The sequence below is a fragment of the Saimiri boliviensis genome, chromosome 5, assembly GCF_048565385.1.
Source record: "Saimiri boliviensis isolate mSaiBol1 chromosome 5, mSaiBol1.pri, whole genome shotgun sequence".
Classification (NCBI taxonomy): Eukaryota; Metazoa; Chordata; class Mammalia; order Primates; family Cebidae; genus Saimiri; species Saimiri boliviensis.
The window spans coordinates 37,205,591-37,231,078 of record NC_133453.1 but is presented as its reverse complement, the minus strand read 5'-3'; the positions used below and the strand labels follow the sequence as shown (position 1 = coordinate 37,231,078).

The 25,488-nt window shown below is 38.3% G+C and overlaps 1 protein-coding gene across 6 annotated transcripts in view; it reads right to left on the bottom strand.

Annotated features, from left to right (window-relative positions):
- RAPH1 (Ras association (RalGDS/AF-6) and pleckstrin homology domains 1) overlaps positions 1 to 25,488 on the bottom strand; it is a 105,080-nt gene that overhangs the window by 67,685 nt on the left and 11,907 nt on the right. For all 6 annotated transcript variants that reach the window (XM_074399209.1, XM_074399208.1, XM_074399210.1 and 3 more), the window contains exon 2: positions 2,442 to 2,564. In XM_074399209.1, the coding sequence (XP_074255310.1) occupies positions 2,442 to 2,564 (123 nt within the window). The remainder of the gene's footprint in view (positions 1 to 2,441; positions 2,565 to 25,488) is intronic.

Below are 25,488 nucleotides of genomic sequence, written 5' to 3'. Positions count from 1 at the left end.
TATCTAAGGTAAGTACTGAATAAGCTTCAAATTGTAAAAGAATGCTGGATGTTCTACTTGTTTATAATGCTGTCTTCCTTTTTTTGAGACAAGGTCATGCTCTGTTGCCCAGGCATGAAGTCTTTTAACCTTTTTAAAGGGGTTGCTGAGAATTTTATGAAAGCTATGAACTCTCTTCCAGAAAAAAATGCACAAACATACAAAATTTTAGAAACTATTTTAGAAGACTCATCAACTACCGAAAACTTTAAAACTTAAACCTGTTTTAATTCTAAGTTGAAAATTCCACTACACTGAATACATGATACAGGTGCACAGATGACACTAATGAACTAAATAATGAAATAAACAAGAAACTTGAGGTTTTAGCCACAAATTTCCTAAGTCAAACATTTCTTGAAAACATCCCAAGTGTTATAAAGCAACACATTAGCAGTTGAGTCACACTATGAAATGGTTTTAATCTTTTTTTTCTCTCTAAAGACAGATTTATATAATGAACAGTCACATCATTAGTGGCTCTTCACACTTTTTTTTCTAAGCGGAGTCTCGCACCAGGCTGGAGTGCAACCGTGCGATCTCAGTTCACTGCAACCTCCACCTCCTGGGTTTAAGTGATTCTCCTGCCTTAGCCCCCTGAGTAGCTGGGACTACAGGCATGCACCACCACCCTCAGCTAATTTTTGTATTTTTAGTAGAGACGGGGATTCACCATGTTGGCCAGGATGGTCTTGATCTCCTGACCTTGTGATCTGCACACTTTGGCCTCCCAAAGTGCTGGCATTACAGGCGTGAGCCACTGTGCCCAGCCTCTTCACACTTTTATGTCAGGCAACTTAAAATATAGGGGAAAGTACAAGGTACCTAACCAGTAGAAACACCCTCTTCTGGGGAGCATGATGTAGTTCCTACTCCACCCAGAGCAACTGGACCAATAACTACCTGCCTGTTCTCTTTTAGGCCCCTCCTCTCAAGTATGGACAATAAAACCACATGGCCAATCAAGAACACCCCACATGTCAGCTGGCCCTTGCATCCTTTCCTCTACACATTATCATTTTCTGTTTCTTCTTTGCTTCCTCTTTCTCTTCCAGCATAAAACTGCATAGCCTAGTGATAATCTCAAAAATCGCCCTTTTTACAAATTAAGAATTGAACAGAAAGGGTTTGGCAACTACAGACATAAGACATGTCTGGTAAAAAATAATGTTACTTTTGATTAGAGATGAAGGGAATGATCTCTATGAAATCCTAGTAGGAATTGAAAATATTCTCCCCTGGCCAGGCATGATGGCTCATGCCTGTAATACCAGCACTTTGGGAGCCCAAGGCGAGTGGATCACCTGAGGTCGGGAGTTCGAAATCAGCCTGGCCAACATGGTGAAACCACGTCTCTACTAAAAATACAAAAATGAGCTGGGCATGGTGGCACATGCCTGTAATCCCAGCTACTTGGGAGGCTGAGGCAGGAGAACTGATTGAACCCAGGAGGCAGAGGTTGCAGTGAGCCGGGATCACAACACTGTACTCTAGCCAGGGCGACCAGAGTGAGACTCCGTCTCAAAAAAAGAAAACATTCTCCCCAAAATACAGTATTAACAGATTATGGTTACAAAGATGTCTGCCTCTCAAAATGATCTAGCAAGAATTACATGAAGAGTTTATCAGTTTGAATTCTAGACTGCTACAGAAATAAGCTGCTAGTACTTTAGCTTCCACCTTGCCCGTCTTACATTTCCTTTAGTTAAGGAATCTCATACCTATGCAACTTTACACAAATATTCTTCCCAAAGACATTATTTATGGATAAATAAGTTTTGTTCTAATGTTCTCATTGCCATTAAGTTAAATTTATTTAATAAACATAACCATCTTCATATACTGAATATAATGTATTACTGGGGCAATAACAGTACCCTTTCATTCTAAAAAGTGTGCTAGTTTAAAGGACAAAGTCACTCTTTGATTGAATAAAGCAAAATGAAAAAATTTTGCCACTATTTTAAAATGCAGCCCAGAATGACATTTTGTCAGTATTCTGCAATCATGTCATAGAAAATATTTACATGGTAGGAAATTATTTATGGTGAAAATGTATTCAAATTTACTAAGATAAGAGGGTTTGCTAAAATGTAGACTTCTGAATTTCAGGCTTTAGAATTTTTTAGCTATAATCTCATATTTATGAAACGTATATTAAGTAACCCCTTTAGCTGAATAGAGCCTTTCTCACAAGTATTTTTTTTAACATCCTTAAAATAATCATAGATTCTTAACATTTTCTGTTAAGAATGATTTCATCTACTTGTCAATACTTTAAACATTTCTTCCTTTCTAGCAATATTTTAAAATTTAACTTATATCTATATCCTTTTCTGCACATTAAACTTTTAACACAATGATGACTTCAAATCCTCAGTTTTTCAAGCACTATGTCCAACCTGAGTGAGTCTGTCTAGCTCCCCAAGCCAAGCGCCAAACATTTTGTCCAGATCCTGATCTTCTTTGTCACTGTCTTCTTCTTCAGCACCATGATCAATTTCTTCATCTGATAGCTGCTCCATCTGAAATACAGACATTTGTGTATAATGAATAGTAAGATACAGGTTTAACTTGAAAAATTATGCCATATATGCTCTGATATGTATTATAAGCCTCTGGAGTCAAATCTTCAAAACTAGAAACTATATTCTTTTTTCTTTTTTTTTTTTTGAGATGGAGTCTCGCCCTGTTGCTAGGCTGGAGCACAGTGGCACAAGCTCAGCTCACTGCAACCTCCTCAACCAATTATTCCACCTCAGCCTCCCGAGTAGCTGGTACTACATGTGCCTGCCACCACACCCAGCTAATTTTTTGTATTTTTAGTTGAGACAGGGTTTCACCATGGTCTCGATCTCATGACCTTGTGATCCACCTGCCTTGGCCTCCCAAAATGCTGGGATTACAGGTGTGAGCCACTGCCCCTGGCCAGAAATTATATTTTAAAAGAAAATCATAAGTCATTAATAGAGACAGTGATGACAAGTGAGTAGAAACAAAGAATAAAGTCTCAACTTTTTAAGGAAACTGTAAAAGAAAAGCCAATTGTATCAGATTATAGCCAGAATCACAAGTAACATTAATAAAAAAAATTAACAGAGCACTTCTTTCAATCAGCAGAGGGTATAACAGTAGAACAGTTCTCTCCACTACTAGATCTTAGGACACCCAAATACCACAAAGAAGCCATTTCAGAAGACTTTAATGCAGCAAGCTGTTGTCCTGTTTATTCTGTAAAAATCTGTTTAGATAACAGTATGTATCCTGCAAAACCTTAGTCCAGCAAGCATTTAAGAGAAAATTTGACAAAATAAAAATATTAATCTAGTTTGGTTTCTCTCTCCATTCTACCCTCCTACCCTCACTTTCAATCCCATTTGTCTTCCATCTCTATCTTACTTCATCAGTACCAACAAAATCCAATGAGAAAACAGAATTGAAAACTTCTAAATTCAGATCCAAATCCTAGATGTGGTGACTTTTCAAATATAGTCCTTTGAAAAACGAAATTATTTTCCTTCTTCTCATCAATGAAATAAAATAGTGTGATATCTGACATGGCACTTGCACATTATTTTGGGAAGATGGGAAGAAAAATTACATAAAACCATGTAAGATCGATGACTGACAAATCTGATGAACATACAGATATAAAATATAAACACAATAATACAAACATTTCAATATTAAAGGCCCTGAGAAATCTTCAAATAAGCATTATCTTTGCTTAAACCAGCCAGCATATTCCAAAATTAAAATTAAAATCAGACAGGCATGTTAGTATGAACTTGAAACAAATTAATTTTTTTTCAAGTTAGCAAATTATAACCCCTGGTTTGATGGTAGGTATCTTATGTTTCTTAATATCATAGTTACTGACTAAAATCTGATAAAAGTTTATTTCTAGAAGAAAAACCAGCATATTCCTAAGTTATCTGACCACAATCTCTTTTTCTTCAACTTCTGTCCCAAGGACACAACGAATATCATCACCATATGTTACATTAAATACTCTTGACTCACATTTCTAAAACACAAATTTTGTTATGGTGGATCTAGGCAATATTTGGAATATAGCCTGACAGTTGGTTTAAGCAATTCCTCTAAGATTATATAGTGGAGGGGCATACCATTAAAAAGATATACCTAATCTTTAAACTTGATATACATATGCCATGGTGTGATGTGTCCCTTCTGAAATTCAAGTGCTACCAATGTGTGGGGCCTTAAAGAAGTGATTAGGCCATAAAGACTCCTTCCTTACTAATAGTAGTAAGGATCTTATAAAAGAGGTTTCATGAAGCACTGGGTTACCTTGTTCTTCCACTCTTCTGCTATGTGACAGCACATCCTCCCTGTGGAGGAAACAGCAACAAGCCCTCACCAAACGCCAAATGCTAGAGCTTTAATCTTGTACTTCCCAGCCTCCAGAACAGTAAGAAAATAAATTTTTCTCATAAATTACCCAGTCTCAGTAATTTTATTGCAGCAGCATACATGAACTGATATCTTCGAAGCAGTAATCTATAAAATTATATATGGGATCCTTAAAGGTTAGGAGACAATGTAAGGAATCTATCTGATAAGGTGTCTTGAAGTTAAATTTTATTTATTTCTTTTTTTTTTTTTTTTTTGAGACAGAGTCTCACTCTGTCGCCCAGGCTGGAGTGCAGTGGCGCAACTTTGGCTCACTGCAACCTCTGCCTCCTGGTTCAAGTGATTCTCCTGCCTCAGCCTCCCGAGTAGCTGGGACTACAGGTGCATGCCACCACGCCTGGCTAATTTTTTGTATTTTTAGTAGAGGCAGGGTTTCACCATCTTGGCCAGGCTGGTCTTGAACTCCTGACCTTGTGATCCACCCACCTCAGCCTCCCAAAGTGCTGGGATTACAGGTATGAGCCACCGTACCCGGCCATGAAGTTAAATTTTCAATCTTATTTCAAATACCATATAAAATTTTGCGGAAAGGTCAAATAATGCTGCAAAATTAAACTGAACTTAGTTTTCAGATGCTGAAAACAAGATCGCATCTCATTTAATCATTTAAGGGAAATAATTTTCTAATTCTCCTAATACTGGGAAGAGCCACAGCTAACTAATATCTCTAATAGAAACTGGTAATTTCCATTTCTTTTTTTTTTTTTTTCTTTTTGAGACGGAGTATCATCCTGTTGTCCATGCTGGAGTGCGATGATGCAATCTCAGCTCACTGCAACCTCCGCCTCCTGGGTTCAAATGATTCTCCTGCCTCAGCCTGCCAAGTAGATGGAATTACAGGCACCCACCACCACATCCAGCTAATTTTTGCATTTTTAGTAGAGACAGGGTTTCACCATGTTAGCCAGGATCGTCTCAAACTCCTGATCCTCCAGCCTCAGGCTCCCAAAGTGTAGGGATTACAGGCATGAGCCACCACACCCAGCCTCAATTTCTTAATCTTTTATCACTCTAATCATATATAAATCAGGCCATTCTACCCTGGCAAATGAAAAGGGGATCTACCAATGTCCCAATTCATAAATCAGATTCTTAAAAAGATTTTGTTTTTATAATTTGTGACAATATTTCTAAGATTTTATTCATTACTATGTAATTTATAGATCAATCTCAATAGAAACTTGGTATCAGAGTTCATTAAGTGATCTACCTATGAAAACATAAAATGTTAGTGAGAAGAAAAACATCATCTGACCAGATGACTTAATTACTCAAATAATTACTAGTTTGAGAACACTCAGGAGCAGTAATAGCCAGTCTTCATAAAAAGGGTTAATAAGCATAATCTGGAATATACTTGCTTTTACTCCCTAATCTTTGAAACTAAACACATTGGAGTAACCCAGAAAATATCCTAGAAGGAATTTCGCTTTGAGATAGTAATACTTATCGTTAGTTACATTTTATAGCTCTTATTTCTTTTTTTTTTTTTTAAGAGTTTTTATCTCATTGCCCAGTCTGAAGTGCAGTGGCACAATTTCGGCTCACCACAACTTCCACCTCCCAGGTTCAAGTGATTCTCCTGCCTCTACCTCCTGAGTAGCTGGGATTACAGGCATGTATCACCCACTCCTGGCTAATTTTGCATTTTTAGTAGAGACAGGGTTTCTCCATGTTGGTCAGGCTGGTCTCCAATTCCTGACGTCAGGTGATCCACCCACCTCTGCCTCCCAAAGTGCTGGGATTACAGGCATGAGCCACAACACCCCGCCTCTCTTAAGTACATTTAAAACAATTGGGCCTGCAGCACTGTTGTCTAACAGATACCATTTTATCACTATTGGCAGAGACAGCAGCTTTAGTAACTTTAATGAGTATTTTAGGCAATAATACGCAAAGCACTGGGTTTATGGTGACTGTATTCTCCACAGTAAAAATTTGGTCACATAATAAAATATTTTTCTAGGTGATTCATCATCAGGAAAATCTGTGATGTATGAATATCATTAACACACCCTATGAGGAAGTTATAATCAAAGAGGACAGGGAGAGAATATTAGTCATAGGCCTCCACTAACCATTGTGATAGGAAGGGTATTATATCACTTCCATTTTATAAACAAGGAAAGCTAATGAGAGAAGGTAGCGAGCTCTAATTGTTCTTGGAGAAGGGCTGAGAGGACAGCATTCCAAGTCTGCTGTTTCAAACACCTCTGATTTCAGTCATCTTACAGATAGGGCTTCCACACTGGATACCATTTAAACTGAGAGTTCACTTTTTTTTTAATGATTTAAAAAAAAAAAAAAGAGGTTTAAATCCTGGACTTCTCTTCTGAGAACAGAGTGTAACTGCCCATAAGAGAATGCCATACTGGAAAAACTAAAACAATAGGAAAATAACTTTATAAGGCAAATATAAAATAGTTCTAAATGAAGAATTATTTTACATTACAATGGAGCCAAAGATAACTACAGTCATGTGCTCATAATGTACAAATCAATGACAGACTGCTTATACAATGGTGGTCCCATAAGTATTTTTACTGTAACTTTTCTAAGTTTAGATACCATTGTATTACTACTGTCTACAGTATTCAGTACAGTAACATGCTGTACAAGATGTAGCGTAGGAGTAATAGGCTATACTCAATAGCCTAGGTGTGTAGTAGGCTATACCACCTAAAGGTTTGTATAAGTACAATCTTTCATGCTGGCACAATGAAATTGCTTAATGAAGCATTTCTCAGAAAATATCTTCATTATTAAACGACACATGACTGTACAGACTCTGCATCCAAAGCTAGTGTTTTTTAAACTTTTTTTTCTATTATTCAAACAAGATATTTGGGTTTTCAAAATCCCTTTAAATATTTTCATTTATAGTTTTGTTTTTATCTACACTACCGCAGACTTAAGTAAAGGAAAATAAGGCTAGAGAACAATGACAGAGAAACATAAAATTAACAGAAATTTTGAAGTAACTACTGAACATTAACCATTTATGTTACTTTTGCCAGTTCTGTTCTTTTTCGATTTGTCCCCACATAGAGAAATTAAAAAAAAAAAAAAAAAAAAGGCCAGGTGCAGACACCTGTAATCCCAGCACTTTGGGAGGTCGAGGTGGATGGATCACCTAATGTCAGGAGTTCGAGACTAGACAGTCCAACATGGTGAGACCTCGTTTCTACTAAAAATACAAAAAATTAGTTGGGCAGTGGCAGGCACCTGTAATCCCAGTTACTTAGGAGGCCGAGGCAGGAGAATCACTTGAACCCAGGATCGTGCCACTGCACGCCAGCCTGGGTGACAAGTGAAACTCCATCTCAGAAAAAGAAAACACAAAAAAAACTTAAGAAACTTATGAGAGACTTTCCCAAAGAAGTAGGTTCCACAATATTTCTTAAAGAATTCACTCTAAAACACACTCTCCATTCTCTAAATGCTGACGCTGATGTATCTTATTCTCCAATTCCCCAATACAGTATAATTTCCATTAGCTATACATATCAAATAAAGCGCCCCCAGACCCAGGGGCGCTTGGCACCATCTTGGGTCAGGAAATCTAGTACGTAGTATTGAAATGCATTTCTGTTGCCAATTCCTTGACATCCAGACCCTACCCATCCTAAAAATCATTTGCATTATAATTGTTACACATCACCAAATCACAATTCTTAACCTGAATTATCTAAACACAATGCCACTACTAGAAACAATGACATCAGAAAATAATCCAACAATCAACTGTCCCTCCAGTCAAAGAGAAGAAAAATTAAGGAAAACAGAATTCATAAATCATCAAAAAAAAAATAATTCAGATTTTAAAATGGATAGCTTCTAACGTAATGCTCTTCCTTAATCATATCCAAAAATAGGCCCAAGGAAACTATAATGCATACTAAAACAAATCCTGTTAAATTACTTTATGATTATAAGGTTAGGTACTTTGCGGGGGAACATATTGAAGTTTTACTTAAATTCCTGGCTCCATTACATGTAAGGGAAACTATGTCCTGAAAGAGTAAATGTATCCTACCACAAATAAAGTTTACCCCTCAAAGCACAGATGTACTGAAGACAGAATTAAATCCAAAGTCATTCACAGATTGACAATGCCTTGTCCAGTCCTAACTTCAGGGACCTCTCTTACCACCCTCCCCTTCCCCACCTCCCCACTTCCAGCAACACTGTCCTGCTTGCTAATCCTTGGAACAAAGACTTGCTCTAATGTCCAGCATTTTCAATGCCAGATCCTTTAACTAGAACTCTCTCCTCCAGATAGCTGCATGGCTCACTCATCCAAGTCTGCTTAAATGACCATTCTATCAGAGTACGCCTTCCTTGATACTTCTGGTCTCTTGCTTGGTTTTATTTTTCTTCGCAGCACTTATCACCATCTGTCACATCATCTCTCTTCTTCCACTAGAAGGAAAGCTCCGTTAAGAGCAAGGACTTTGGTTTCCTTCTGTATCTACAATGCTTATGGTGCCTGGCTCATAGCAGGTGTCATTAAATATCTGCTGAATAAATGAGTATCTAACATACACATATAGTTAGATATATAAATATATAAAGGATGCATATTTTTTGAAAGGTGTCAAAAGAGCTAGTATGGCCAAAATCCACACAAAAAATCAATATAATAAAGGACTGAAACAAACATTAACAGTGTGCTATTCCTCAAGACCAGGTCCTTTATAAGGAACTCATTTGATCTCACAGTAATTCTGAGGCAGTTGTTACTCATTTATAAATGAAGAAAATTAAACTAAGAGAGATTAGGTAATTTTTCCCAAGCCTCACATCTAGTCGACAACAGTGTTAAGAATTCTGAATCCAAGTGCGTGACTTCTTCTTTTATCATTGGTTTTCAAACTACCTTCCAAATAGGTGCTTTTAGCAGCCACCATGTACATAGTTTTTAGGGACGCTAAGACAAAACAAAATAAAACAACCCACAACTTCTTATTCATTCATTCAACAAATATTTACTAAGTAGCTACCACAGGCCAGCCACCATTCTAGGTAATAAGAATAAAACGACAAAACAAGTTAGATAAAGTCCCTTTCCTAGTGGATCCTTAGTCTGTTGGCAGGAAAAATGACGGAGAGTCAGCTATAGAAATCTAAGGAAGAATGGGCAGAGAAAACAAGCAAAGACGAAGGTAGGAATAAGCCATGTACACTCAATGCAAGGAAAGACTATACTATGGCTGGAGCCCCAGAGACCTAGTAAAAGAGTGGTAGAATCTGAAGTCAGAGAGGCAGACAGAGAACAGAGCAGCTATAGCTTAGTAAGTTTACTAAAACTGTTAGGGTTTTATTGTAAGTCCTTTCTTTATGTATAAGCAGGATCTTGGTATAATGGTATTAATGCTTTTTAGAAAGATTATTCAAACTGCTTTATGGTAAACATACTGTAAGGATGGAAAGAACTAGGTAAGATCAAGAAGACTACTGCAACGGTCCTGTTGAGAAATGATAAAGACCTCAACTAAGTTAATGAAGATGAACAACGGAGTTGAAGATGATGATGATGATAGCTAATATTTATTGAGTAAATATGGATCCGGCATTATTTCAAGTGTACCACATGTATTAATTAATTCAATCCTTAAAATAACCCTATAAAGTAGGTACTATTAAGCCATTTACTGATGACACAGAGAAGATACATAGTTTGCCATGGCTGCAGATTTCAAACTTAGGACAGTTACCACCACTAGCCGGGTTCTTAACTATCATATAATATTGTCTCTCTCTGAGATTAAATGAAGTAGTATGACCAAACTCAGGATACTTTTCTGCAGTAAAGCCAAAAGAACTTAATAAAAAACTAAATGGGGGAAGGAGGGCAAAGAAAAGAGAAATCAAGGATAATGCCTAGATTTCTGGTTTCAGTTAAGTGGGTGGTGGTAACATCCACGATCTCTAGTGAGATTCTGCTTCGAAGATAGAGTAGTGCTGTCTAGCAAACATCCAACTAGGAAAACTATGAGGAAGGTTTAAGACTCAGCTGATAGGAAGGCTTAGTTTCATCTATTATTTTGAAACCACTTTACAGAAAAATCACAGAATATAGCTAATAATAATTTACTACTTTAAACTCATTTACATGTACTCTATTAATGAAAAATAGAAATAATGGGAGAATGATCTACCATTGCTTATACACTGGTTGGTTTCATTTTACCATTAACAGTAAATAATTATGCCCAATTATTACAGGTTAAAACCTGTATAAAGTAAGCTCCACTATGCATAATGAAGCTATCTATTCAGTACACTTTAGTATGAAACAGTATTATTCCTGCTAAATTTTCCATGAAGTTAGTTATTCAAGCCTATTTTCCTATTAGCCTTCCTCTCAGGAGATATTTTGGTTACTATTTGATATCCTCATTGTAAAACTAAATGGTGATTATCAAGAAGGCTTACATTAGGGCTTAAAAATTTGGTCAAATACTTTACATAAAGGGCAAAGGACAAAGTATATATTTGTGAGAATGTCATGAGATTGACTTAAAGAGAACTGAAGTGCAACCTTGAAAGCCAAGCCTTTTTTTTTTTTTTGCCAGAAGCAACTGGATTCTTTTTTTAAGTGATGTGGTCACCTGGGCTGGAGTGCAGTGGTACTAACACATCTGAATGAAGCCTGGACTTCCTAGGCTCAAGCAATTCTCCTGTCTCAGCCCCCCAAGTAGCTGGGACTACAGGCATGCACAACCATACCTGGCTAATCTTTTGTACTTTTTTGTAGAAACGGAATTTCTCCCAGTTGCCTAGGCTGGTCCTGAACTCCTAAACTCAGGCAATCCTCTGGCCTTGGCCTCGCAAAGTGCTGAGATTGCAGGTGTCAGACACTGCACCCGGATGACAACTGGATTCTTAAGCATAGAAATTAAAGGGTCAGGAGCAGAAATGGCATGTTATCAAAGAATATAACTGTATATAAGAGTTTTTACATGCCTGTAATCCAGTACTTTGGGAGGCTGAGGCAGGTGACTCACTTGAGGCCAGGAGTTCAAGACCAGCCTGGCCAACATGGCGAAACCCCATCTTTACTAAAAATACAAAAAAATTAGGGTGTGTGGTAGCACATGCCTGTAATCCCAGCTACTCAGGAGGCTGAGGCATGAGAATTCCTTGAATCTGGGAGGTGAAGGTTGCAGTGTGCAGAGATCGTGCCACTGCACTCCAGCCTGAGGGACAGTGAGACTCCGTTACAAAAACAAAACAAAACAAAAACCCTTTTTTTTGTTTTTTTTGTGTGTTTTTTTTTTTTCTTTTTTTCTTTTTTGAGATGGAGTCTCACTCTTGCCGCCTAGGCTGGAGTGCAATGGTGCGATCTTGGCTCACTGCAACCTCCGCCTCCTCGGTTCAGGTGACTCTCCTGCCTCAGCCTCCTGAGTAGCTGGGACTACAGGCATGCACAACCATACCCAGCTAATTTTGTATTTTTAGTAGAGATGGGGTTTCACCATGTTGGCCAGACTGGTCTCAAACTCCTGACCTCAGGTGATCTGCCCACCTCGGCCTCCCAAACTGTTGGGATTACAGGTGTGAGCCACTGCACCCGGCCGAAGTTTTTAGAGCAGGAAAAGACCATTAGAAGGCTACTGCAGATATCATGTAGAGATACTTCACAAAATTGAAGTCCTGGACAAATATACAACTTACATAAATCACGTATTAGAGTAGCAAGAATATCACATGGTATATAGTCAGGGTGCCATATTTATTACTGAGCTTTTTTTTTTTTTTTTTACTAATAATTCAAAAAAATTGCTTTTTGCAAAAATAAGTATTCCATACTTAAAACCACTGACAATTCTCAGATACAGGAGAGCAGAGTGCTATCAGAGCCATTTCCATGGGTCTAGAGGGCTCAATGTTCCAAAGACACAAGAGAAGTTTTGATTTCATTGAACATTCATGGTATGTCTGCTATATGCCAGACACTGGGGGAACAGAGATGAACATGACAATCTCTGTCCTCAAGGAGCATATAATCTAGCAGGGGACAGACGAGGAAACCAACAATGATGAAACACTCTGTAAAGTGCTATAAAAGAGGTATGTTAAGTAAGCATAGTTTAACTCAGTTTGAGAAGAGAAAAACATGGTGATGCTTCAGTGAAGACCTGAAGAGCGAATGTGTAAGAAAAAGGAGAATGTTTTTAGGCAGAGGAACCAACATATACAATGGTATAAAGGTGTGAGAAAGACATGTTAGAACTCGAAGTGACTTAGCATTTCTGAAGCATAGGATGGGTGGTGTGGACACATGGAAAATAAGGCTAGAGTGGAGGAAGGGGCAAATTCCCAAGCCATACCAAAAACTTTGAACTTTATCCTTAGGGCAAAGTTATTCCAATTGTGGTTTGTTGATGACCTGCATCAAAATTACCTGGGGTGCATCCTTTAAAGTCAGTTTTAAAACGGCCCACCCAAGATCTACTGAATACTAATGTCAAGAGGATGGAATATTTTCAACAAGTTACCCAGGGTATTGCTTATACCCACTTAAGTTTAACAAATAAAGTACAAACAACTATGTTGTTTAATAATTACTGGGAGCTCTTACAAGACAGTAAGTAATGCCATTTTGTATAACCAAAATTTGGTTAAAGGCAAATGTGGACTCCTTAAATGAGTAATAGAATGAGTACTCCTTAAAACCATAAGGAAATTAGGCAGCATGAGGATCCATCATTAATACACCCCACTTACTCCTCTTCCATTACCACAGTCCCATGCTTCCTCTCAAGAGTTATTCATTTACAAGTAAATTTTAGTTCTTTATGTCCAGTTATGTTTCAGTAGCTTTCTCACAAAAATGGTTTTAGAAACATCTTCTATGCTGTTCTAACCTGAAAAATAATTCTAAAGAAAAACATGCACTAGAGAAAGGGGCAGGAGGGGGATGAATACTTCCATGTTCAAGGAGTACCCCCAATTGTGCAAGTTACAACTATTGCGAAATAAAAGCAAGAGGAAGGAAACCTAAATCAGACAAGAGAAACAAACAAACAAAAATGTTAAATTTAGTAAGGCACATAAAGAGGAAGAGGACTCATCAAAGGAGGATGGAGGAAGTCAGAGCAGAGAAGGAAAAGGAAAGAAGTAGGACACTCATAATGTAAAATAGAAAACTGTAGGGGATTACTTAGCAGATGGGGCAGTGCCTGGTATGTTTGGTTTGTTTCTTTCAATCTACAACTACATTATTTTAGCACAGGACCTTTAGTTCGTTATGAACAAAGTGTTATCATTTATAAACTGCCCAAGTGGAGACTGGGTATTTAATAAAGTGTCTGGGAAGTTTTAAAAATGAATTTGCATGGCCAGGCATGGCGGCTCACACCTGTAATCCCTAGCACTTTGGGAGGTCAAGGTGGGCAGATTGCTTAAGCCCAGAAGTTTGAGACCAGCTTGGGCAACATGGCAAGACCTCATCTCTTAAAAAAAAAAAAAAGAAAGAAAGAAAGAAAGAAAAAAAGAAAATTTTAGGCTGGGCACAGTGGTGCATGCCTGTAATCCCAGCACTTTAGGAGGCAGGGTGGGCGGATCATGAGGTCAATAGATTGAAACCATCCTGGCCAACATGGTGAAACCCTGTCTCTACAAAAATTAGCTGGGCATGGCGGTACATACCACATGCCAAACACTCACTGTTCTAGAAGTTCAGGATACAGCTATAAATATGACAGTGAGGGACCTGTTGACATTGAACTTACATTCTAGTCAAGGGAGACAAACAACAAAAAAGATAGTGATGGCCAGGCTCACACCTGTAATCCCAGCACTTTAGGAGGCCGAGGAGGATGTATCAAGAGGCCAGGAGATAGAGACCATCCTGGCCAGCATGGTGAAACCCCGTCTCCACTAAAACACAAAGAGCTAGGCAGGCATGGTGGCACATGCCGGTTTTCCCAACTACTTGCGAGGCTGAGGCAGGGGTATCGCTTGAACCTGGAAGGCAGACGTTGCAATGAGCCGAGATCATGCCACTGCACTCCAGCCTGGCGACAGAGCAAGACTTTGTCTCAAAAAAAAAAAAAAAAAAAAGTGACAAGTGTGGCGATAATTAGGGGGTTTGGATAACGAGTAGGTGGCTGCTTTGGATTTGATCAACAGAGCAAGCCTGAGTTGTGATATTTAAGCTGAGATACTAATGACAACAAAGAATCAGACATGCAAAGGTCAGAGAGAAGAGTACTTCAGATAGAGGGTACAGATTTGGGAAGGGGCAGATCATGCAAGGATTTGTAAACTGAGAAAGAGTTCGGATTTTTTTTTCTTTTTTAGGGGATTTTATACTAAAGAAGTCCTCTTGAGGGTAATAAGAAGTCATCTCTTACCAAAGGCTGTAGTAGAAGTAAGGACCATTCATAAAGAAGCCAAAGGGCTAAAAGGACAGAAATGGGAAAAAGGATGCTCTGAGGACAGCAGACAGTATCCTCCAGGGTGGCATTCCCCAGGCAATTTAGACATTTTCTTCCAGGGTCACTGAAACTAGAAAAACAACTCTCAAGTCTGGGATGCAAACTCAAATGCCTGCAGGGGTCAGGTAGCCAATATACATACTGGTGGTACTCCTCAGATATAAACCAATAGGGAGTGGTGAGGTCTGAGAACTGTGACAGCACACCTCAGCTAAAAAGACTAAAACTTTTTTTCAGGTTTATCCTGGAATTAGATAGCGGTGAAGGTTGCATGACCCTGTGAATATAATAAAACTCAGTGAGTGTACACTTTAAAAGGGTAAATGTTTGGGAGGCAGGGGCAGGAAGACTGCTTGAGCCCAGGAGTTTGAAACCAGCCTGGGCACCATAGCAAGACTGTCTCTGTTAAAAATAAATTTTTAAAAAGAGTAAATATTATGTATTATATCTCAATTAAAAAAAAAACAACTAAAAGTTTAAGTGCTGTGCTAGTTAAACAAGAGAAGAATTAGATACCACTTCCTCTGAGAAGCCCATGAACTTTGTACCTCTCTACAGCATTTATAGCTAATTAGCTTTGTATTATGTGGTGCTTATTTGTGCACTTGCCTTATCACCCTCCACACCCAACTAGAGTACAAGTTCTGGAAAGAGAGAGACCACAGAGTTCTCATTTTTCACTCCAGAGCAACTACCACAGAAATACATTCTTTCTTGATTCAAATTTTGACTTTTTTCTGTCATATATTTTTAATTTAAGATGACTCAAAGCTAAAGGTACATTTCTTTAAAAAAAAAAAAAAGAAGAAAGTGGCCAATTTATCTGGTTCTAATTTAAAGAAATATTAATCAAAACAAACCAACACATTCCAAAATTAATTTTCCTATCAATAGAGGAATGATTAGAAAAAAATCAGAAAATTCTGCATTATACTTTAGCTTCAGAAGAATATTTTAATAATATTTCTATACGGCTTTTTCAAAGCATATGATTTGATTCAAAAGCTGTGTTAATAATGACTCTCTGGTAAAAATTAACACATGACTATTAGTAAGGGTTCTTGCACCTGAAAGAAACCTAACTCAAACCAGTTCTAGGCAAGGAATCTATTCAAAGTATAATTATCCGTACATTTGTCATAATGTCTGTCTTCTCAACTTCTTTCATCTCCTTTTCTCTTCCAAGGTTTCATTCCAAATTCTCTTACCAACTTTACGTTTCCATTTTCCATGTCTTTGCTGTCTCCCCATTTTAATCCATGAATTCTCTTTCAGCATCCATTAAAAAAGCTACTCCCAATTCCTACATATGAAAAACCAAAATCCACACAGTTGCGAAAAGAGACTTTAAGAATCTGCTGGTGTGGTGACTCATACCTATATTCACAGCACCTTGGGAGGCCAAGGCGGGTGGATTACAAGGTCAAGATATCAAGACGATCCCAGCTCCCAGCCAACGAGGTGAAACATCGTCTCTACTAAAAGTATAAAGAAATTTATCTGGGTGTAATGGTGTGCACCCGTAGTCCAGCTACTTGGGAGGCTGAAGCAGGAAAATCACCTGAACCCAGGAGGCGGAGGTTGCAGTGAGCCAAGATCACGCCACTGCATTCCAGCCTGGGCAACAGGGTGAGAGTCCGTCTCAAAAAAAAAAAAAGTAATAATAATAATTAAGCAGAATATGGGCCAGGCATGGTGGCTCAAATCTATAATCACAATATTTTGGGAGGCCCAAGCCTCACTTGAGGTCAGAAGTTTGAGACCAGCCTGGCCAACATGATGAAATCCTATCTCTACTAAAAATACAAAATTTAGCCAAGTATGGTGGTGCACACCTGTGGTCCTAGCTATTCGGGAGGCTGAGGTAGGAGAACTGCATGAACCTGGGAGGCAGAAATTGCAGTGAGCCAAGATTGCACTACTGCACCCCAGCCTGGGCAACAGAGCAAGACTGTCTCAAAAACAAAACAAAACAAAAAACGAACAGAAATTCTCCCTCCATGTTTGTATGCCCTAACATTTTATTCCAGCGGGAGTAAGAAATCCAACCAGAAATGGATCATTATTCCTGACATTAATGAGACACAAATGGAAACAGATAGGATTTAACAGTCAAAAATTGCCTTGGGTGACAAGAATAGTCTAAAAAGTTACTGAAATTTTTGGAATGAGTTTGTTGGGTATTTAAACAATACATGCTAAACATCCCTTAACATTTTAACACAAATTCTGGTTAATAAGAAATCTCAAATAGGTAAGTCTTTCATTTTTATGTTCTAAGTTTGAATGAGTAATAACATACTTTCATTATCTTACACAACTGAAAGGTTAGTTTAAAAAACAGTTTGTCAGATCTCCCTAGTTATCTAGGACTAAACAAGGAGTCAGGAGACCTGAAATTCTCATCTTAACTCTGCCACTAACTAGTTAGAACTTTGGGTTAAATCATTTAAATCTTTAGCCCTCATTTTCTTAATCTGAAAAAAAAGTGGGAAAGGTGGGGGGGAGGCGGAGATATAGATGAACTAGTTGATACCAAAGATTTCCTCCACTCCTCCAACCCATTGTTGTCTGAATTTCTACTATTTAATTACTGACTTCCCTCTCAATTTCTTCCTATTTATCAGTCTTTTCTCTCCAATCTTTTGTTTTGTTTTCCAAGTCTCGGGACGGGCACAATGGCTCATGCCTATAAACCCTACCACTTTGGGAGGCTGAGGTGGATGGGTCACTTGAGGTAAGGGGTTCAAGACCAGCCCGGCCAACGTGGTGAAACACCCTCTCTACTAAAAATACAAAAATTAGCTGGGTGTGGTGGCGGACACCTATAATCCCAACTACACAGGAGGCCAAGGCAGGAGAACAGCTTGAGCCTGGGAGGCGGAGGTTGCAGTCAGCCAAGTCTGTCGCCCAGGCTACAGTGCAGTGGCATGATCTCAGCTCACTGCACCTACCACCTCCCAGGTTCAAGTGACTCTCCTGCCTCGGCCTCCAGAGTAGCTGGGATTACAGACCCGCCACCAGGCCCAGCTAATTTTTGTATTTTTAATAGAGACAAGTTTCACCATGTTGGCCATGCTGGTCTCAAACTCCTGGCCTCAAGTGATCACCTGCCTTGGCCTCCCAAAGTGCTGGGACTGCAGGTGTGAGCCACCACACCTGGCCCTCTCTACAATCTTAATTCCAGAGTAAGGTATCTGCTGCCAGCTATTCTTTTACTCATATTACCTAAGAAAGGGAACATTTTAGGGAGCCAGCTTTCCCACCTTCACAATCCAAACCCAGCCCCATCTCCACAATCCAAACTTAGCCACTGCTATCTCTGATTTGCCCTAGTTCAAATGAAGTCTCAGGAGTTTAGAAACTTGGAGTGGCTGGGCGCAGTAGCTCATGCCTGTAATCCCAGCACTTTGGGAGGCCAAGGAAGGTGGATCACCTGAGGTCAGGAGCTTGTGATCAACATGGCCAATATGGTGAAACCCCGTCTCTACTAAAAAAATACAAAAATTAGCCAGGTATGATAGCAGGTACCTGTAATTCCAGCTACTCGGGATGCTGAGGCAGGAGAACTGCTTGAACCGGAGAGGGGAGTTTGCAGTAAGCCGAGAGAGTGCCACTGCACTCCAGCCTGGGTGACAGAGCGAGACTCCATCTCAAAAAATTTAAAAAAAGCAATTGTTTAGAGTGCTTTGACTTCTAATTTAATACTTGTAGGGTTTTTTTGTTTTTGTATTTTTGGTTTTACTCTCAGTATATTCATTTGTTTGAATAGTTAATATGGTCATGGTTATGAGAGAGAATTAAATTTGACTCAGTGTACAACAAAATATGGATTCCAGGAAGCTTAGAGGGTGGCTACCAGTGAGACAATGAGAAATATCCCCCTAGGGTGGGCATGTTGCACACCTAAAATTTGTTTTTCATTTAACAATCTTAAAAATTCACATCAATTCCACATTCTCCTTCATGTAACACAAATTAGAATATAAAGTGTTTAAAACTAAAGCTTCAGGATAATATTGCCATATTTATTATGTGGTTTTGCATTCCCAATCTCCCCCTCCCAACCCCCAACCCTGTATACATGTGTACATGCACTCTGAGGGGAACTAAGGGTACAGTACTCCAGTTTTGAAAGAGTAGGAAAGTAGATGGTATCATCTCCATCATATTATAATGAGGAAACTGATGTTCACAGTATCAAAGAAAAGACTAAAAATATTTTATAGTTACTTATAATTATCTTATTAATCTCTCAATAAAATTTAAACAAAACTTTAAAAACCTGTAATTTCACTAATCTACAATTAAAAGAACCATTAACAGTGCATAGCCATTGCAAGTTCTGGTTAGACAGTATGCTGTGTAAAAAGAGAAGGGAGTTTACAAAATATCAGTAATTCTAATCTTGCCACATTGGCTAAAACTAATCATGGTCAGGCAGTCTCAAGTTTAGTGCCCTGTTTTTTTATCATAGCTAAAAGGTTGAAATGAATGGCCTCATATACACAATATGCTACAATGAAGACATTCTGGTTACGCTATATCATTCCACAGATAGCTAAACTGGCAGAAATGGCTAACTTGGTGTCTTTTATTGTGTCACTGTTTGGTATGCATTGCCAGTTGAAGAAAATGAACTTCATTCTGTTAAGAACTGGGGCTGTCTGGTTATTAGACCGCTTGAGTTGGAATCCCAACTCAAACACTCAGTAGCTCCACGAACTCACCTACAGAGGAACAAACATATAAATTATATCCAACTTCTCAGAAACCATGCAAGAAAGAGTGTGGAATGAAACATTTAAAGTTTTGAGAGAAAAACATCAACCTAGAATTCTGTATCTGGCAAAATCATCCTTTGAAAGGGAAGGAAAAATACTTTCTCAGACAAACAATAATTGAAGGAATTTGTTGCCAGCAGAAGTGCTCTGCAAGAAATATTAAAATAAGATCATTAGAAAGAAGGAAAATGATATAGTTAAAACACTCAAACTGGCAAAAAGAAAGGAAGAGCATCAAAGGAGAAATAGTTTGTATCCAAGTCGTGGCACCAAAAAAAAAAAAAAAAAAAAAAAAAAAAAAAGAAATCAGTGAAGGTATAACTTTTACTGTTCTTAATCTGTTTTAATGTTCATATATCATTGCCATTATTATTTTGAACAAACTGTGATCTAAAGATAACAGTTTGTTCAAAATAATAATAGCAATGATATATGTGATTAGGTATGCTTATGTATAGATAATATGTATGCTTATGTATGCTTACATATCAGTGAATTACAGCAATGATTCAAAAGACAGGAGGGAGGAATTCATATTTTGTTATAAAGTACCCACACTATACCCATGAAATGGTACAGTATTACCTAAAAGTGGACTTTAGTTTTAAATGTATATTGCAAAGTCTAGGGTGACCACTAAAAAAAAAGTAAGAGAAGTACAACTGATATACTAAGAAAGAGAGACAACTAAATCATATAAAATGCTCAATTAAAAGGCAGAAAAAGAAAAGAATACAAAATGGAATCAAAGAACAAGGGTAAGAAATAGCAAATGGTAATACATATGGCAGATATTAACCCAATTATATTAATAATCACTGTGAACATCAACAGTCTAAATGCATCAATTAAAAGAGATTGCTACCCAGGCATGATGGCTCACGCCTGTAATCCCAGCATTTTGGGGAGGCCAAGACAGGCAGATCACTTACGGTCAGGAGTTCGAGACCAGCCTGACCAACATGGTGAAACACCATCTCTACTAAAAATACAAAAATTAGCCAGGTTTGGTGGTGTGTGCCTGTAATTCCAGCTACTTGGGAGGCTTGAATCCAGGAGATGGAGGTTGCAGTGAGCTGATATCGCACCACTGCACTCCAGTCTGGACAACAGGGTGAGACTCCGTCTCCAAAAAACAAACAAACAAAAAAATTGTCAAAGTGGATCAAAAAACAAAACAAGCCCCAACTCTATGTTGTCTACAAGAAGCACACTTTAATAGAGACACACATAGATGAAAAGTAAACCAACAGAGAAAAATATGCCATCCTAACACTAATCAAAAGAAAGCGAGAGTAGCTATCTTAATTTCAGACACAGCAGACTTTAAAGCAAGGAAAGTTATCAGGGATAAAGAAGGGTATTACATAATGATAAAGGGTCAGGTCTCCAAGACAACATTACATCCCGAATGCATATATACCTACCAAGAGAGCATCAAAATATGCAAGGCAAAAATTTTTTTAAAAAAGACAGCAAATAAAGAAATGAGTCTACTATCATAACTGGAGACTTGAATACCCCTCTATCAGAAATGGACAGATTTAGCAGGCAAAAAATCAGGAAAGCTATAGTTGAATCAACAATACTATCGATCAGCTAGATATAACTGACATCTACAGGCTAATTCATCCAAGAACAGAATATTCTTCTTAAGCTCACACTTAACATACTCCAAGACAGATCACATTCTGGACCATAAAACAACCATTAACAAATGTAAAAGAACAGAAACTGTATATAATGTCTGCTCTCAGACCACAATGTAACTAAACTAGAAATCAGTAACAAATATAATTGGAAAAAGTCTCAAAACACATGAGATTACACAACACACTCTTAAATAATACATGGGTCAAAGAAGAAATCTCAAAATAAATTTTAAGAATATTTTAAACAAATGAAAATGAAAACACAACTTAGCAAGCTTATGGGATGAAACAAAAGCAATGCTTAGAGGCAAAGTTATAGCACTGAATGCCTGCATTAGAAAAGAGAACAACAATCTAAGTTTCCACCTTGGAAATCTAGAACAAGAAGAGCAAATTAAATCCTAAATAAGCAGAAGAAAAGAGTAAGAATCTGAGCAGAAATCAATGAAACTGAAGGCAGGAAATCAAGAGAGAAAAATCAAAACTAAAGCTGGTTCTTAAAAAACTAAATCAATAAAATTGATAAGCTTCTAGGTAGGTTAACTAAGGAAAAAAGAGAGACCACAAATTACCAATATTGGAAATGAGCAAGGGCACATAACTACAGATTGTACAGACATTAAAAGGAAAATAAAAGAATACTATAAGGTAGGGCACGGTGGTACACGCTTGTAGTCCCAGCACTTTGGGAGAACAAGGTGGGCAGATCACTTGAGGTCAGGAGTTTGAGACCAGTCTGGCCAACATGGTGAAACCCCATCTCTATTAAAAACAAAACAAAACAAAACAACACACACACACACAAATCAGCCAGGTGAGGTGGCAGGCACCTATAATCTCAGCTACTTGGGAGGCTGAAGCATGAGAATTGCTTGAATCTGGGAGGTGCAAGTTGCAGTGAGCCAAGATCCCACCACTGCACTCCAGCCTGGTCAATAGACTAAGACACCATCTCATAAAAAGAAAAGAAAAAAAAAAAAAAAAAAAAAGAGGTTGGGCATGGTGACTTCACCTGTAATCTCAGCACTTTGGAAGGCCGAGGTGGGTAGATGACGGGGTCAGGAGATTGAGACCATCCTGGCTAACACAGTGACACCCCATCTCTACTAAAAAAAAAAAAAAAAAAAAATACAAAAAAATTAGCCAGGTGTGGTGACACATGCCTGTAGTCCCAGCTATTTGGGAGGCTGAGGCAGGAGAATTGCTTGAAGCCAGGAGATGGAGGTTGCAGTGAACCAAGATCACACCTCTGCACTCCAGCCTAGGTGACAGAGCGAGACTCCATCTCAAAAAAAAAAAAAAAAAAAAAAAAAAAACACAAAAAAAGAATCCTATAGGCCAGGTGTGGTGGCTCACACCTATAACCTAGTGCTTTGAGAGGCCGAGTGGGAAGACTGCTTGAGGCCAGGAGTTCAAGACCAGCCTGAGCAACACAGCGAGATCCCTTTTCCACAAAAAAATTTTAAAAAATAGCTGAGTATGATAGCATGTGTCTATAGTCCTAGTTACTTTGGAAGCTAAGGCAGGAGGATCATTTAAGCCCAGTTCAAGGTTACAGTGAGCTATGATCCCACCACTGCACTCCAGCACGGGCAAGAGAACAAAATCCTACCTTAATAAAAAAAGAAAACAAGGATACAACAAATAAGCTCTATGCCTATAAATCTGATAACTCATAGATTAACCAATTTCTTGTAAGACACAGTTTGTCAAAACTCATACAAGAATAGACAATTGAATAGGCTTGTAACTATTTTAAAACCTCCATCAATAATAATTCCCAAACAGAAAGCACAAGGCCTACATGGGTTCATTGTGAATTCTACCAAATATTTAGGGAAGAAATTATACCAATTCTATAGTCTCTCCTGGAAGATAGAAGCAGAGGGAATATATCATAACTCATGAGCCAGCATAATCCTAATACCAAAACCAGAGAAAGATATTATAGGAAAAGAAAACTATAAACCATTATCTCTCATGAACATAAGATGCAAAAATCCTCAACAAAATATTAATAAATTGAAGCCAACAATGTATAAAAAGAATTATACATCATGACCAAGTGAGGTTTATCTCAAGTATGAAAGGGAAGCTTAACATTTGAAAGTCAATTAGTACAATCCATTATATCAACAAGCTAAAAAAAATTTTTTTTAAATCGCATGATCAAGCTGGGCACAGTGGCTCACACCTGTAATCCCAGCACTTTGGGAGGCCGAGGTGAGCGGATCACGAGGTCAGGAGTTCAAGATCAGACTGACCAACATGGTGAAACTCTGTCTCTACTAAAAAATACAAAAATTAGCTGGGCATGGTGGCTCATGCCTGTAATCTCAGCTACTGCGGAGGCTGAGGTAGGAGAATTGCTTGAACTGGGACCCGGGAGGCTGAGGCTGCAGTGAGCCGAGATCACACCATTGCACTCCAGCGTGGGCAAAAAGAGTGAAACTCTGTCTCTAAAAGAAAAATAAAAAAATGACAGAACTCCTTACTCTAATAATTATACTCCTAGAAACATAATAAAGAATGTTAGCTTAAAAAAAAACCAAAACATTTCATACTCATCAACTTGGCAAAAATTGTACAATGAAAGCAGGGGTTGGTCAGGATGTAGAACAATAGAAACATTCCAGTAGGACACATATTCCTCATCATTTTGGAGAGCCATTTGGAAATTACATATCTTATGAACCAGCAAAACCACTTCTAAGTGTCTGACTTGGAGTACCAGGAGAAATGTAAAATAATGTTCACTGGGGCATCCAAACTAACTATCCCCCAAAAGGGGAATGGAAAAATTGGCTTATTCTGACAAAAAAATGAACTGGATCTATGAACCAGTATAAATCAAGTCAGTCACATGATTAGTAAAATATGCGGGTTTGTTTTGTTTTGTTTTGTTTTGTTTTTGAGACAGAGTCTCACTCTATCATCCAGGCTGGAGTACAGTGGCACAACCTCAGCTCACTGCAACCTCTGCCTCCTGGGTTCAAGCAATTCTCCCGCCTCAGCCCCATCAAGTAGCTGGAATTACAGACATGCCTGGGTTCAAGCAATTCTCCTGCCTCAGCCCCCCAAGTAGCTGGAATTACAGACATGCGCCACCATACCTGGCTAATTTTTGTATTTTTAGTATAGACGGGGTTTCACCATGTTGGCCAGGCTGGTCTCCAACTCCTAGCCAGGTGATCCGCCCGTCTTGGCCTCTCAAAGTGCTGGGATTACAGGCATGAGCCACTGCACCCAGCCAAAAGTGCAGATTTTTGAAAAAACAGAGAGTACATTGTTTATATAAAATTCAAAGGGACAGAATAATATTAAGTAAAATAGGGCTGGACATGGATCTTTAAAGATAGGCCTCTTTAAATATTAATATCCAAAACCATACAAGCCAAAGGAATTGTACCAATAAACTATACACAGCTTTAAACCTCTACTTTTACATAACAAAAGATACCTGTTTTAGTCTCCTGTATTTCCAGTATTGTCATAGATGGTCCCTTTATGCATTAAATAATGTTATAACATGGAAAAATCTCCATACCAGATCTCGATTTATATCATAAAAATAAAGCCATGTGTAAATAATAATTTGGCTGCAGGAAATGAAATACGACAGCATGCAGTGTTTATGTAACATATTGTAAGGCAACTCAAAAATGGAAATATTGCTAAGACCTAAATAAATGGACAGATAGCCCATCTTAATAAATTAAAAGATGTAATATTATCAATGCCTGTTCTCCCCCAAAATGAACTAGGTATTCAATGTAATTACAACCAATGTCCCAGTGGGCATTTTTTTAAGAAACTGACAAGATTATTCCAAAATTTATATGGAAAAGCAAATAACCTAGAATAATCAAAAGAACCTTGAAAAGGGTCAGGCACAGTGACTCACACTCGTAATCCCAGCACTTCAGGAAGCTGAGATGGGCAAATCACCTGAGGTCAGGAGTTTGAGACAAGCCTGGCCAACATTCTGAAACCCCATCTCTACTAAAAATACAAAAACTAGCCAAGTGCAGGGGCAGGAGGCTGTAATCCCAACTATTCCAGAGGCTAAGGCTGGAGAATCTCTTGAACCAGTAAGGCGAAGGTTGCAGTCATCCCAGATAGTGCCAC